Source organism: Lissotriton helveticus, chromosome 3_1, assembly GCF_964261635.1.
Source record: "Lissotriton helveticus chromosome 3_1, aLisHel1.1, whole genome shotgun sequence".
NCBI lineage: Eukaryota > Metazoa > Chordata > Amphibia > Caudata > Salamandridae > Lissotriton > Lissotriton helveticus.
Genome location: NC_136061.1, coordinates 483,065,045 through 483,082,131, shown reverse-complemented (window position 1 = coordinate 483,082,131; position 17,087 = coordinate 483,065,045). Strand labels below are relative to the sequence as shown.

At 43.6% G+C, this 17,087-nt stretch overlaps 1 protein-coding gene across 1 annotated transcript in view; it reads right to left on the bottom strand.

Annotated features, from left to right (window-relative positions):
- The window catches only part of COL3A1 (collagen type III alpha 1 chain), a 127,314-nt gene that overhangs the window by 31,342 nt on the left and 78,885 nt on the right, over window positions 1-17,087 (bottom strand). The window contains exons 23-31 of the mRNA XM_078680358.1: window positions 13,372-13,425; window positions 12,290-12,388; window positions 11,887-11,940; window positions 11,729-11,782; window positions 2,828-2,881; window positions 2,692-2,745; window positions 1,701-1,745; window positions 811-909; window positions 515-622 (exon numbers count right to left, since the gene is read on the bottom strand). Of these exons, the coding sequence (XP_078536484.1) occupies window positions 515-622; window positions 811-909; window positions 1,701-1,745; window positions 2,692-2,745; window positions 2,828-2,881; window positions 11,729-11,782; window positions 11,887-11,940; window positions 12,290-12,388; window positions 13,372-13,425 (621 nt within the window). The remainder of the gene's footprint in view (window positions 1-514; window positions 623-810; window positions 910-1,700; window positions 1,746-2,691; window positions 2,746-2,827; window positions 2,882-11,728; window positions 11,783-11,886; window positions 11,941-12,289; window positions 12,389-13,371; window positions 13,426-17,087) is intronic.

The following is a 17,087-nucleotide window of genomic DNA, read 5'->3' as shown; positions in this document are numbered from 1 at the left end:
TAATTTACTGTTCATATCATGTATTTATTTATGTTTTTATGATACTTTTGAACTGTATCAAATAAAGAATCACATTTAATTGAATTGAAAGTTGGAAGGGGAGGCCAGTGCCTTAGAGTGTAACAGTATTGTGCTAAACATCATGGACAGATTGCAAAATTCCACCTGAGCCAACTTTGGAGTGTGAAGTATTTTGTTTTTCTGTAAAACTATAGTACTTTTTTTAACAAAACGTTAAGCACTGTGCTGGACAATATACTATTCTGTCCATTGTCAGACCATTGATTTCTGAGATCTTGCCTCCCCAACACCTTCACTGCTCATCTGTTGCCACCCTGAGAGTCAAGTGCAGAATGGTTGTACTCAACCGACTTTGCAGTATCATAATAGAAAGAACCCCAAGACATCAGTGGCAAATCACCTGTATCATCACAGTTGTGACCCAGTAGCCAATGTCCACCTTGTCGCATTGAATGGAGTATAATAATATATTGTAGCAAAAAAGAATGGTTACCTTTTCACCTTTGGGACCAGGATTTCCGAAGCCTCCTCTTTCGCCTGGCATTCCTTGTAGACCAGGTGGACCCATTGCTCCCCCAGGACCGGGTGGACCTGCAGGACCCTAAAAGCAATATCGAAAATTAACACGTATGAAAATAAATGCCTGACATTTTATTTGATAAAGCTCATGGTTTATAAACAGAAGTATTTTGTTGTTGTTTTACTACGTGCAAGCATTGTTAGTTTAAATATTACCTGGTGTTCATAATAAATAAGGAGAAAAAACACCACAAACAGCTCTATATTTACCTTGCCTCCTTCTGGACCCGGGGGACCAGAAGAACCTCTGGCTCCTGTATTGCCAGCGGGACCTTGTGCTCCACGTTCACCTGGGATTCCATTTTCACCCTAAAATAGCAATGACACTACTTAAGCAAATCGTATGTGTACTCTATATATTGTGTCGGTTTTGTCTTCCTTTTCATCAAGGATTGTTAAATTATATATTTGTGTCGAAGCTTGATAATATTATCGTTCGTGAGAAATGTCTACCGCTTGGACAATTACTGGTGAATGCATGTCTTCAATCCTTAAGAATTCATTAAAACCTTGTTTTGGAAATGTATGCTGAGGGTATACCAAGTGAATATTGGACTGGTTATTTTTTTTAAATGAAACTGTTGGCTGTGCCTCCAGTGAATATCAGTTTGAAGCATGGGGTGTTGTATTAACTTATGTAATGCCACTTTGACGCAAAGTGCTCAGAGCACTATATGGGTTGAGAAAAGGGTATCTTTCCAGCAGAAAAATTCTTCAATACTGGAAAGTAAATATCCTTTTAAGACTTAGGGCCGCCTCAAATCATTTTGAGAGAGTTTGCATTGACGGAAAGTCTTAGTAAATATGCCCATTAATATCTAAAATGCAGGTGTTGAACAGAGGGACTCATTGGTCATGTAATAGGTGAAGGGTCTCATTTTTACTCTGCATCTCTCATCACACAGCTTGTAAACATGGCCTTGTCTGAGTATACTGTTACCACAAATGTAATGCCTAATATTCAAGTGCTGCTTATAACTAAAGTGATACTCGATTTGCTTGTCACAAGACGATGTACTTTATGTAAATAAGATGATTCTTCGTGATGGTGCATTTTATACTGAAAGGAAATGGAGGATTATTTAAAGTATTACGCTTACTTTGCTACCGGTGACGCCAGGACTACCATTTTCTCCTCTTGGGCCCTGTTGTAAAATAGAAAAACATTGCCCAGTGTTAAATCATGTAGCCAGTTTCAATCACATTCACATTTCAATAACATTTCAATAAGCATCCAATTTCAATAAACATCCCAGACGCATCAAATTGCAAGTATTACATTACAATAGTAGAACATAACACATTTGAAACTAAGTGCCCAATTACGAGTCTGGCTATCCGAGGACCGCCAGACTCATGTTGGGGTGGAGATGGCAGCCCTGCCACTGCCACACCAGCGGTCCGACTGCCCATCTGGAGCCCTGTCAGCAGTCTGAGGGCTGCAACATGCTCAGTGGTACCCTAAGGCACCACCAAGCATATTACGACTTTCCTCACTGCCACCGGTGTCATGGAGGTTCTTCCTTCATAAAATAACATAACATGTGTATTTGTAAAGTGCAGACTCACCCAGAGGTCTCTTGGAATTGAATAACAGATGTTCATTGTTACCCAACTCAATGGTACTCATTTTATCGGCCTCAGATGGATGAAAGGCTGAGTGGACCCTCCGGGATTTGAACCTGTGACTATGAGGTCGAACACAGGCCCCTGTAATGGACACAGTAGTCCACTGAGCCACCAGACTCTGCTTCATATAACTGCTGGCAGTGAGCAAAGAAAGGGGGCATACAGGGCCGTCTCTTGCCCTGTGTACATGGGTGAACCATTGAGGTTCTAATGGAACATGACAACTTAAATTGCTCTGCCTTAGTACCCTGACAGCTCAGTTCTAAAATGTGTACTTGGTTCCTTCCCACTTTGGGGGGTCACCATAGGGGTCCCCGGACTCCCAAAGTGAAAGATCTCAGTTGTTTCCTTGTACCCTTCAACCGTATATCTTAAATATGCAGCAGGTGAAATGAGGAGTCAGAGAGTCAGAGGTTATTACCATTTTACTTATTGTTAAAGTGTGTCTGTTCTAAAACTTACCGCTTCACCAGGTTTGCCATTTTCTCCGGCTGGTCCAGGGGATCCTGGTAAGCCCTGCAAGTATAATGTACAATTATATACCTATACTTTTATATTGCACAGCAAAAAGATAGCACTTACGAAATGTGTCTATTACCTGAAAGCCAGGGGGACCAGAAGCTCCAGGCTCACCTCTCTCGCCAGGAGGACCCTAAAGGAGAGGGCAGCCAGGACAAAGTTAAATACAGAATTTGGTTTATTTATTAGAAATGTAAAGAATACAATACATTTTGTCAACCTGTGATGTTACCTGAATCCTAAATACAATTATGCATTGTCAAGAACACAAATTTAGCAAAATATGTAATAATATATACAAATTCCGTGCTATTTAATTCAGAGTTGGCTAATATTGCGAGTCTTAATGTGATATTTGTAATTCACAAATGTGCATAGGAACAGAAATGAAAAAATCCTAAATTTAAACTGCAGTCGAGTAAATGTTTAGCATGTGTCTGGATGGATGATCTAATAAAGTACGTCTTTAACTTCTTCCGCAAGACGGATAATTTTCATAATTGTTTTCAAGTAAATTGGCCCACCCTATTCCACTTTTCTGAACAAATACCCTCTGCGCGGCATTAGTTACAATGGCACCCTAATGCCTCCTACTGAACAGGCCACCACAGGGCCACTAAATGAGGTCACGTGTGTTTTCCTTGAGTTTAGTCTGACCTGAACCCAAACACTCACCTTCCTTTCAACTTAACTTTTGTAAGTTAACAATTGTTGTTATAGTTGAACTTGCATAAAAAATGGCACACTCTAATAAACCTTCCACATTCTTTGTAAATTGGGCTGACCTGTAGCTCTACATACAATATTTTACCTGTGTCGTTATATTAAGCTGTGCTTAATATTCTGATATGTGCCATTTAAGGCAATCACATCAAGTCTTTAGCTGTTGAGTAAGAAAAGGGAATTTGGGGTGCTATGTTATGTTATGTTATATATTTATTACTATAGCGCACGGCTACTCCAGGGGAGTGTCCCGGCGCTTTATCGAGGCAGCTCAGAATAAAAAACATAACACCGATACAGACAACAAACAAAGTAAGAAAAAGAAAAGGGAATCCTAAAGATTAAAAAGCCAGGTCTTCAGGCCTTTCCTGAACAGGAGCAAATTCGAGGAGGATCGTAGCGCCAAAGGCAGGGTATTCCACAACTGGGCCCTCAGGCTAAAGGAGCGACCCCCAGTGCGTGCCTTCCTCACTCGTGGCACCATGGCCAGAAACAAAGACTCTGAGCGCAGTGATCTAGTCGGACGATAGAAGGCCAACCTGCGTTGTAGATACTTTGCTCCTGCGCCAAATAGCGCTTTATGTGCCAGGTCAAAGCCTTGAACATGACCCGCTTTCGGATGGGCAGCCAGTGAAGCGACTGAACCAATGCGGAAGCTCTTGCTCGCCTATGAAGGCCGAAGATCGCACGGGCCGCGGAATTCTGCACAACCTGCAGCCGCTGAACAAGATAGTCCGGGAGTCCTATATAGAGGACGTTCGCATAGTCCAATCTAGAGCCCACTAAGGCTTGCACTGTAATCTTCCTATGCTCTTCTGTGAGCAAAGGTAGGAACTTCCGGAGCATCTTGAGTATCCCATAGCAAGTATCCGTCAGACCCTGAATATGTGGAATCAGCGACAGGCTATTGTCCAACTTTACTCCCAGGTTTTTGGCCACCAGCGATGCCTGGGCAGGAGGACAACTATCCAAGGGCCACCACGCACGCCAATCAGGGTCATGGGAGCAGCCGAAGAACAGCACCTCCGATTTGCTGGGGTTGGCCTTAAGGCTGTTCCGCTGAAGACAGCTAAAAACCAGCTCCAAACACCCCCGGATGTTCTCTCCATCGAAGGCCTGATCCTTCCCACACGCAAAAAGCAATTGCGTGTCATCCGCGTAGGACACGATCCGGGCCCCAAAAGACTCCACCAGTGCCGCCAAAGGTGTCATAAAGATGTTGAAAAGAGTCGGGCTCAACACAGAACCCTGTGGAACCCCGACTCCCAATGGCGGCATCTCGGCGGAGCTCGGAGAGGCCCAGACCTTTTGTCGGCGACCCTCAAGAAAGGATGTAAACCAGTTGAACACCGTCCCCCTCAGACCGATGTCATATAGTCTGGCGAGGAGCACCTCATGGGGGACGGTGTCAAAGGCCGCCTACAGGTCAAGCATGACCAGCATGGCCCTACCTCCAGCATCCAGAGTCTCCCTAATGATCTCCGACACCTCCAAAAGTGCCGTCTCCGTACTTAAATTAGGGCGGAAACCGGACTGTGAAGAATGAAGCAGATCACTGGACTCTAGATAACTGGAGAGGACGCCATGCACATGCTTCTCCGTGATCTTAGCCAACGCTGGGAGAAGGGAGATCGGCCTGTAATTGGCCAAAACCTCTGGGTCCGAACCGGCCTTCTTGAGGAGGGGGATCACCATGGCCCTTTTCCAGGGCGACGGGACCTTCCCCACACTAAGAGACAGATTCACAAGTGGATTGACCAGTGGGTTAACCACGGTAGCCATCTTAGCCAAAAATTTGGCCGGACAGGGGTCTAGAGGCAAACCTGATTTAAGATTGGCCAAGAGTGCTAGGGAGGCATCGATGGAAATTACAGGGAACTCTGCGAGAACCGCAGCCGGCGCGGACAACCGTGCCGATCCTGTCACCCCACTCTCCCCTGAAGACTCCACTGTGAACGAGTCCTGGATAGATTTAATCTTATCCGTGAAGAATTTGGCCAAGTCACAAACCCACAGCTCCGATGGAACACCTTGGGGAAGGTTAGACCTGGGGGCCATAAACTCCCTGACCACCGTGAAAATCTCTTTACAAGAGTTGGAGGCGGCATCAATCCTCCTAGCCAGATAGTCTCTTTTCTCCCGGAGAATATCGCGATGGTATGATTTAACCATAGACTTATAGGCCAATCTAGCCCCCGGATCATAGTTGAGGCGCCATGCCCTCTCCGCAACCTTACACTGGCTGCGTGTAGCCCGCAGTGCCTCAGTGAACCATGGAGCCGAAACCCTCTTAGCCGTCTCCCCCAGGGCCATAGGGGGGGCCAGATCATTCAGCCTCTCCAACAACCAACCCTGCAGGGACTCGACGTCCTGTTCTAAATCGCCTATAAGCGGGCACGGATGGTCCACAGCGGCCATGGCTAATAAATCAGGCGTGACTCTATGCAAGGCCCTCCTAGCAGGGACAGGTTGTCTGGGCGCACTACACGGGAGAGACTCACTGGCCAGGATGGAAAATCTGGCCAGCCTATGGTCAGTCCAGAGCACCGGAAGGAGGTCAATGTCGACCAGAGGAAACGAGGAGAAAATCTGATCTAGAGTATGCCCTTTATCATGTGTGGGACCTGTGAGGAAAGGGACAAGACCCAAAGGAGCCGTAATGTCCAACAGTTTGTTGGCGTCCAAATCGTCGCCAACATCCATGTGAAAATTAAAGTCTCCTGCCAGCAGGCAATGCTGTGTACTCAAGGCCAAACCAGCAATAGCCATCTGGAGGTTGTCAAAAAAAGAGCCCACTGGACCAGGGGGTCTATACACCACCAGTCCTTTCATGGCTTGTTGTGGGGTCAATCTAATAGTGAATGCTAAGGACTCAGATCCTGTAATGGTGTTAAAAGAGAAAATAGAGCAGGACGCTGACTTATTCACTACCACCGCCACCCCTCCTCCTCTGCCTTTGACTCTATCCTGCCGGAAGATGTTGTAATCCGGCGGAATTGCCGCGGTAATGTCCGGATTGGACGTCTCCCCCAGCCAAGTATCAGTCAGAAGAAGAAATAGGGGTTTGTCTCTGACAAGGAGATCAAAGATTTCCAGGGCATGCTTACCTACCGATCTGGTGTTAAGCAGTAGGCACAGGTGTCTCACACAGGCATCGCCTCTCCCTCGTGGCACGACGGGGGGATAAATAGGCGCCCAACCACATCCAGGACACAGACGTTTCCCCCTTTAGCGGGCCAGAAACACAGACCGGCAGGCACCAGAATGTTATTGCAAAGCGCAAAGTTCCCTAGCGGAATAGCGAATCATCTTACCCGAAAGTGAGGGCAAAATATGACAAATCTCCAGACCCCTTCCGCCGCTCCGCCGCCTCCGGGACGCTGACGGGCACAGACGGGCAGGACTCTGGCAAGACTCAGGCAAACGCGAGGGCAACCCCGCTGCGCGATCCCGCTGCGCTGAGAGGAACGGTTTAAGTAGGTCCTCCTGAATGGGTCTCACCTGCCCCACAAGGACGCTCAAGATGGCGCTACCGGAGCGCCACTGCCCATTCAAATATGGCGGCCAATGTCAGGACGCTACTAAGCCCAACCGCCCCAGAACCCGGACCCGCTAAAAGAGCGGTGATATACAATTATGTGAAGTCAGGGGCCAGTCCTGATTAAGAGCAAGGGAACAGAAACAAAAAATTAAATAAATACAAAATGGGAAATTTTAAATGAAACGCACTGCCGAGCAGCGCTATGTGCAATGCTGAGCCGCCCCTCCAGGCGAGTGTATCCGAAACAGAGCGCACACACCCAAGGACCGCCTTAAGTAGGTCCTCCTGAATGGGTCTCACCTGCCCCACAAGGACGCTCAAGATGGCGCTACCGGAGCGCCACTGCCCATTCAAATATGGCGGCCAATGTCAGGACGCTACTAAGCCCAACCGCCCCAGAACCCGGACCCGCTAAAAGAGCGGTGATATACAATTATGTGAAGTCAGGGGCCAGTCCTGGTTAAGAGCAAGGGAACAGAAACAAAAAATAAAATAAATACAAAACGGGAAATTTAAAATGAAACGCACTGCCGAGCAGCGCTATGTGCAATGCTGAGCCGCCCCTCCAGGAAGTGTATCTGAAACAGAGCGCACACACCCAAGGACCGCCTTAAGTAGGTCCTCCTGAATGGGTCTCACCTGCCCCACAAGGACGCTAAAGATGGCGCTACCGGAGCGCCACTGCCCATTCAAATATGGCGGCCAATGTCAGGACGCTACTAAGCCCAACCGTCCCAGAACCCGGACCCGCTAAAAGAGCGGTGATATACAATTACGTGAAGTCAGGGGCCAGTCCTGGTTAAGAGCAAGGGAACAGAAACAAAAAATAAAATAAATACAAAACGGGAAATTTAAAATGAAACGCACTGCCGAGCAGCGCTATGTGCAATGCTGAGCCGCCCCTCCAGGCGAGTGTATCCGAAACAGAGCGCACACACCCAAGGACCGCCTTAAGTAGGTCCTCCTGAATGGGTCTCACCTGCCCCACAAGGACGCTCAAGATGGCGCTACCGGAGCGCCACTGCCCATTCAAATATGGCGGCCAATGTCAGGACGCTACTAAGCCCAACCGCCCCAGAACCCGGACCCGCTAAAAGAGCGGTGATATACAATTATGTGAAGTCAGGGGCCAGTCCTGGTTAAGAGCAAGGGAACAGAAACAAAAAATAAAATAAATACAAAACGGGAAATTTAAAATGAAACGCACTGCCGAGCAGCGCTATGTGCAATGCTGAGCCGCCCCTCCAGGCGAGTGTATCCGAAACAGAGCGCACACACCTAAGGACCGCCTTAAGTAGGTCCTCCTGAATGGGTCTCACCTGCCCCACAAGGACGCTCAAGATGGCGCTACCGGAGCGCCACTGCCCATTCAAATATGGCGGCCAATGTCAGGACGCTACTAAGCCCAACCGCCCCAGAACCCGGACCCGCTAAAAGAGCGGTGATATACAATTATGTGAAGTCAGGGGCCAGTCCTGGTTAAGAGCAAGGGAACAGAAACAAAAAATAAAATAAATACAAATCGGGAAATTTAAAATGAAACGCACTGCCGAGCAGCGCTATGTGCAATGCTGAGCCGCCCCTCCAGGCGAGTGTATCCGTAGAACTGTAGACGTCTAAATGTTGAATTCAAAAAAATAATGCTTACGTTTTGCCTGTGAAATGAAATAGGAATGTGCAGGTTTAGATGGTAAACTATGTTAAATTGGCAAATGCAATAGGTCTCTTACATGAACAGTGGGCATCTTCGATTACATTTGTAATATTCTATTAAATTACATTTGAAAAAGACCATAGTGCATGTGTGTGCATTCATAATGGCCATCTTTGAAAGGGATTTGTTAAAAGGTCATTGGAAGATTTTTGCATGTGTCCATGTGGGCAGTCAACTTGAAATGGAAATGGTTCAAAATTAAATAGGGCATGAGGAAAGCAGCCTCTGTGTTGGAATGACAGAAGTAGGGTTTAAAGAACATGATGCAAGGGAAAATGGATAGCTGACAGCAAGGCAGAGGAAATACTCTCTCATGTGCACCATAATGCAAGCTCAAACATCAGCAGTGGAAGAACACATCATCTAATGAAGACACTGTGTGACAGAAATATTCCTTGGTGGCACAATCAGAAGAATCGGGAGAAAAAGCACAGAAGTAGGAGAATGGAAGGGAGATATTCCATAAAGACAACCAATCATGAGCAGCGGCCCAAGGAACACTGCAAGTTTATGAAATGCATTGGAAACAACAGGTTTCCATCAGTCAGCGAATACTGTTTGGAATCTAGAGCTACTAATGAAATTGATCAAATATTGACTTTTGGGGTGACGCATTTGCTGTAGTATGGGTGGTGCATCTAACCATCTTAATTAGTTGAAGAAAGGGCCGCCTTTAGAGGTTGGGGATGTGGGGTAGCTACCGAAAATATGGTGGCTGCACTGAATGCCAATCTTATGATGCCCCACCTCATTCACAGTTGGGTAACAATATAGTTTTCAGACTTAAGTGCCCCATCAGGTTCCTGAATGGAAACCCTTGAAATGACAACCCATATGCCTCTGGGCCACCACGTCACAGTGGCGCTTCCTCTGCCCTCTTTAAGATAAGCCACCATCTGTGGATTTCCCTGCACAGGACTGCCAGTTCCTATCAGAGAAAACAAACAATGCACCTGATATGCATTGATTAAACCCTATGTGTGTCAGGGCCATTGATATTTTGTTTTGCTGAAATAAGCAATCAATTTGGGAGTTTTTTCAGTGGGTGAAACTAGTATGGCTCTCACTCAAAATTCATCTGGGACTTTAGGGCTTCGCTAGATGAACTGGAGGCATACAGATCCCCGCCAGCTAGCCGTGTATTTATGGTGGGGTGGTCCTCTACAGGAGAGTGGAGGACACACCCTTTTTTTATTGATCTAGCAAACTGGCAGACTGACAGCAAAGGTATAAAGGACCCCTAACGTTACTCATCTCAACGTGGATGAGGAGGTTTTAACTCCCTCAGGTCACAGTGAAATTACTTCTCTAATGGGAGAATTATGTATATGATTTCTAAACACATGGTATTCAAAATGACAAACAAGTTTAATGCAAGAATTTGTATCACAGAGAGAGTTAGCTTTTTCATAAAAACTCTTGCCACATGCCTCAATAAGAAACATATTTCATGCCTTTGACAGGTAGAAACACAACTAAATGAAACTGACAGCATCATCAAATATATATAGCTTTTGTAGAAAATGAAAACTAGTAATGTTAAGAGAAACTGCAATTTACAAAGTACTTACTTGCAAAAGTTTGGGTACAGTTTCAAACCCCACAGGTCCTAATTCATGATAAAAGCCATACTGCAGGAGGGTCGGGCCGGAAGCATTTATGCTGTTCACATAACTTAAGCCCATCCCTCACAACTTCCCACTGCTCTTTTATTCATTTAGTCCTATGCTTCTTGTGGTTATTGTTTCTTCCCCACTTACATACAAAAGCTTAACATCTAATATAACTGGTGCTTGGTAAGGGCCCGATTACGAGTCTGGTAGTTGACAGACTGCCAGACTTGTGGGGGCACGACGGTGGGAGTCTCCTGACTGCCGTATTTCAATTTGGTCGGGCAGACTGCCACAACTGCCAGGGAATCGCCATTTCTTGCTGGTGTTGCAGTAGTCAGGAGGCTGCAATATACTTGGGGGGACTGTAATAGTAATGCCAAGCATATTACGAGTTTCCTCTTCACCGGCAGTGTCATGGAGGCTCTTACTCCATGAATACTATGGCTGAGAGGAAACAAAGGGGGTCCTGCAGGGCCCCCTGTGCCTCCTCCGCATGTGGATGCATACAGGGAGGCACAACATGTGCCCCCGTGTGCATGCCCACAAGTTCCTGCAAGTCATGGACTTTTTAGTTCATGCCATGCAGGAACTGTCTTTGGCGTCACCATTGCAGTGCTCATTTTCAGGGCACCACCCTGGGAATGTCAAAAACAAAGCACCCCAGATAGGAGGAAATGCCTAATCTGGCCAGTGGTCTGACCATGGCTTTGGCGGTGCAACAGCAGAGCGGATCCGGCGCTGCACCGCTAAAGTCGTAATCAGGCCACAAGTGTCTTTCCAGAATATTTGATAAATCAGTTTATACTTAGGGTAGATATTATGATGATCATGTTTTTGAAGCTGTGACTTTAAGCCATTTTACATTTTTGCTCTCAAACTCTGCAGAGTGCCTAAGGATTGGGTCTGTCTACCATTAATTATGCATTATTTTGTTCTCTATCCTTGTATCACTTTCGCAGTCCACATATCCCTTTGCTCCTTCATTTGTCCATCCTTCCATTCATGTATTTATGTACACATGCATTGTCTGTGTCTGTGACTGTATGTGTTTTATGTGTGACTGTTTGTGTGAGTGAATGTGTGGCCCTGTTGGTTGTCTGTATGAGTGTGGTGACATGCAGATCTATTGGCATGGGCGACCATGCATCTGGTAATGTGTGCATGGCTGTATTGAGGTCTGTTGGCATGTATACTTGGTTGGTGATAGACACTTTTGTCTGCTTGTGTTTATATGTGATCTACACAGAATGTGTGCTGTTGTCACACTATTGCACTGTTTAAAAACTAATCCTCATTGTGCCTAATGCCCATCTAACATTTGGGTGCACAATATTTATTTTTTTTAAATGCAAAACAGGTCTGGATATTTTAGCTGATATTTATACTCACAGCAGCTCCAGAAGGACCTTGTGCACCGGGGTCTCCGCTCTTGCCAGGAAGACCCTATGAAATAAATCAGTACAGTAAGGTGGCTGTGACCTTAGAGAACAGCTCAAATACATTTAAAAAAGGGAAATTGTTTAATTGGAACGGATTGTGATACATGCCTGTGTGCCAGGAGATCCAGGACCGCCTTTTTCGCCATTCTTGCCGGGGGCACCCTAAAAACAAAGATGTAATTTACATTTAGAGAAGAAAGATTCCACTTCTCAAATATTCATGATTAGCTGCATTCTAAATTAAACGTTTGATGATGTTAGTCCTGCGTATGGTGCATGTGGGCAGGCTATACTTTCAGCAAGAACAACAAGGGATCAAGGAAAGACCACTAACAATTCATAAAAGAAAATAGGGACACATTGGGAAGTGTATTTCATAAAAAGCTTTCATAATAAAGAAATAATGCTTTAATCAGCCTCAATTTGTTGACATAACTGAGAAAAAATAAAATATTGGGCAATGTTTGCCATCTGTAGACTGAGCAACATGAAGTCAAAGAATGACACCAACCTCATCACCCTTTGGACCAGGAAAACCCATAACACCTGGAGATCCTCTTGGGCCAGTTGAGCCAGGGGGTCCGGTACGACCAGATTCACCAGGAGGTCCCTGAAGACAACACAGGTGAAAATAAGAATGAGGCAGACATACAAAACTGCCATTGAAACACAGTGGTCATTTATTTTCTGAAACATACCCAGTCAGTCCAGAGTTGCAAAAATACGGAAACCCTTTCAATATCAAGATTACATTTTTATCTAAACAATGCGAAAATCCAAGACTATTGCTTCTCAAAATTATGCTGTGACTGTGTATGCAGTATTCTAATGTACGTTTGAAGTTCAATCAGTTTGCCCCATGGGGCTTTATCCTAATTTGACACTGTTTTATAAGTATAGTTCTTCTGGTGATTTATTCCCTCAAAACCTTGTGTTACAAAGGAGACAGACAATTGTGCCTTCCAAAACACTAAAGTGTTGTTACTCATGGAACCTATCATGCCGATGTTGACCACCTGTACGTGCCTATCTGCCATAACAGCAGATTGAGAAAGAGCCTGGAAAAGAGGCAAATTGAGATATTTTAACAATCCACCTTAGTTCTGATGGTATTTACATTTTAAGGACTGATCTCTGATGGGCACTACCACACCATTGCTATATATGTTTACAGCTACGGTTCAATATGCACCAGAGCAAGATATTGTTCAATAAGATGTGATAAGGACCAATCGGTGATTGCACATACATGGCAAACAATTGTAACTTATTAATGCAATAACTCTCTTTATCAGTTTGTAAGAGGTTATTGTAAGCAATCACTTGTTTGGGCATTACAGCTAGGCCTGGGAAAGATGTAAATTAAGCCGCGGTAATTTACGTAATTTCAGGAATTTCATGTTACATTTGTTAAGTGAAATTCACAAAATTATGCCTTTACGCTATGTCATGTAATTGATCCACAGTTCGAGGCAAAATATAGGTGCTGAAGAATGGGAACAATACAAGCATACAGAATTTGATCAGCTTTTTCTGGCAGTAACTGTTTTTGCTCATTTTATGCGCTAGCTAAAATATAATAAACAAACATACCTGTGGGCCAGATTTGCCATCAGAGCCAGGACCACCCGGACTTCCTGTCAAGCCCTATGTTTGAAAGAGGGACAAAGATTTTAATCACAATTAAATACACAGCTTAATACTACTGTTATTTGTGTTATACACGCCTAACCATGCAGATGAATAGGTAAATATGTGAGATACTGTTAGGATATAGTCCTGCCTTCCATAACTGTTCAGCATCACATCTCATCCTGAAACCATACACTTCTCAGTGATAACGCATACATTTCTAGGCTAGGATGTAACCTCCTGAGGGTTACATGTAGGTGGGCATTCAAAAACACTCTTCAAGAATGATACATCTAACTATTATGCTGGCAATATTTTACTTGGTAAGACCTGTCAGTACTAAAATTGTTTGATAATATGAGGAAATATTCAATTATCCTCACTAAGAAAATGTCCAACAAATAAAGTGAGTAATACTCAGGACCAAGTTATCCCAAGCTCTATCTTCTCTGCAACTCATATGTCGGTGGCACAGCCTGGACAATGCCAGTATCAGGATCTAATGAATGCCTCGTCCTTTGTTAAAGCCTGAAGGCTTCTAAGAATCAAATTTTACAAAATAGAACAGATGTTCATCACCTACAAACACAACAACAACCCCTTCAAGATGTTCTATTTAATGTCTTCTAGAGCAATGTAGCACCCCGGTATCTAACAACAAAGTCTGTAGGACATTCTTTACTCAACTGAGACTCTTGGTTCAAGAATAGGTTGCTTACTGAAGGCTAGTCACCACTGCTGGTGTCTCAATTGATAGTATCCAGAATACCATTAAAGCTTAACTAGGGTGTTCTAGTTATTTCTACCTTAACCTGACAAAATATCAATGTTCCTGTCTTTATGATATTTAAAGACCCACATTCTGCTTAGGATATTAAAGACGGATACTTTCCATCCAAAAAGTACTCTATGGGTTCTTCGACTCCTACTATATAATCATTCAATGCCCTACAATGCCAAAGTAGCCAGTCAATCTACATTGTTCAGTCACAACTTATTTTTATCCAAAAAGTTTGTAAGCTGGGAGCTATTTGATGTGATTAGTTACAATTCAAAGTCCAGATCTGGGATCTGTTAAAATGTTTTTATATTTTGTTTTGGACCAGATGAAAGGCCAGTTGAACTCAGTATAAAGTGGGCATAAGGGAGCTCATCAATGCTTAGATAGATTATAGAAATGCACTTTACTTGCACCTGCCAACATATATACTGAAGCTGCAGTGCATTACTGTGGCTAAAAGTGGTCTTCAAAATCCACAGTTCAGACTTGAATTATCTTTTTTTATCTTATGTATTCTTATTTTATAGGCAAAATAGACCTATTGATCCAGTATGTGACTTCATATCTGGTTGTGAGTGTTACTTATGGTAGTTATGTCTAACTTTAATTGCAGCAGAGACTAGAAACTTGCAACCTAGGCATTAATTTTCTTCCGATCCATATTTCCAAGAGCCCATAACTTCTAGTCTTTTGTAAAAAGGTAAAGGCCCTCTTGTTCAATTAAGTATTATGTCTCATCTGTTTCTTTCACAAGAGTTCACAAGTTAACAGTATGACAGTTGGGTTATAGAGGCATCTTACTTGTAAGCCTCCGTTAGTTACACTTAGAGGAAACCTAATCTACAACTGCACCATATAAATTAAAAAAAACATTTAGACACTAAAGATGCACTTCAAAGGATTCTGAATTATCAGCTTCTGGTGCCGAGGTCTACAATTCCCCCTCCTCCATTCTCCTTCATTCAGCAGTTTCTCTTATATCAAAATCTGTACAATACTCATACACTCCTCTTTCACCTCTGCCATTAGGTTTGAGAATACATTAAAAAAAAACTCCAACCACTGATTGGTTGTTGATAAACAGACTCAATGGTAAAGGTAGTTAGGAATAGAGAGAGTAACCATTATTCTTATCTAGTTACATTTATAAACGACTGGTCATAGCCATTTGATAAAATCTGTGATGGTCTTGCACCGTTTGGTCTCTCTCTCCTCGAAGAAAAAATCCATGTCTTGAAATCACCACAACTCTATTAACACCCTTAGGGGCATATTACCAAGCAATAGCGATAATTATCGCTCTTGCTTGGTTAGAGACAAAAATTACCGCTGAGCTGCGGCGATTTTTATCGCAGATAAACCTTGGTATTACCAAGGTTTATCGCAAATGCGATAAAAAACGGCCGCAATGCATGAATATCGCTGAAAAGTCAGCGATATTCATGCATTACCGAGCTAATGCTCTTAGCCATGTTATCCACCTCCCATTGGATAACATGGCTAAGAACTGCTCAGGGCAGGTGTTAGCTTTTGGAGATATTCGCGCTTAGCGCGAATATCTCCAAAAGTTGGTAATAGGAGATAGCGATGTTAGCGACTGTTTCCAGTCGCTAACATCTTGGCACGCCCACTTTGCATGTCATTAGTGATAAATATCACTGACATGCAAAGTGGGGCCCAAGATGGTCGCTATCTCCTACTAGCTGTCGCTAACTGGTGTTAGCGACAGCTAGGTAATAGGGAGATAATTTTATCTCCGCTTTCTTGGCTTTTAAAGTGAGGTGATGGGGAAGTGATTATCATCACAAAGTAGTAACAAAGGGTAACAAAAATCAGTTCCTGGGTTAACAGAGGCGTGCCTGACATATACAAAATAGTGATGGTTCCATGCTCTCTGAAGGATCTTTTTGAGCTAAAATCTCCAAAGTCTGGATATATTACTTTTTTCTTGCAATCATCCTGCTGTGCCCCATTGGTGGAATCTCATTAGTGGTTAGTTCATGATGCATTTGAAAGTCCATAATCCATCACACTGTGGTTTTTGCAGTGGCTTATTGAACTAAATGTTACATTTGTGATGCAGTGCCAGGTCAATGAAGGTGAAAGCCATTTTAGCAATAATGTGATTTACTTTCAAAATTAACACTGATCTATACAAGGGAGTTGTGACATTTTAACAGTACTGGTCACTCTACTTGTCATGTGAGTACACACTATGCAAAATACTGAAACCAAGAGGTATTTGTGTTGGCACTTCTCAATCTTCTCAAAGAAGACATTTTCAACTACTTTGCAGAAAACTGCTTTAAATGCAAGTTACACCATATGATAATGCAGCATGATTATCCAAACAAGTGTGCCTGGTGCTTTCTGACTTACTTATGTCCCGGGTTGTATTTTGTATTATAGTATTAATAATAATATCATTTATGGAGGAGATACCACCATTTAAAGCTGGTAGTACTTTTTGCACTCAGAGCATCCATATACCTCTGCAATAGCTAATGTATTAATTGTATGCTCATTTATCAAAATGACCAAAGCACCCTCATTGTTTTCTATCTAGAGTAACCTGTTTAAGCTCCTTCTATGAAATCCTTTGTAAGATGAGTGCTTATCCAATCTATATTTAGAGACATCAACTGTTTTTTTTTATTAGGTTCAAAGCCATTGTGATTTGAGCATGTTAGGATGTTAGGAAATCTCAATTTAATTTTATGCACTATTCACTCTTGTCATTTATGTATGTGGTTGTGAAAATTGATATTATAAAGACCACATTCAAATTGTATTCAGCAATTAATAATCATTTCGTGTCTAACCTTTGCCGCTGGGAGCTGGATTTTCTTGTACTTTTTAACTCACGCTTTTAGACCCACGTCTTGCCGGACCCGCT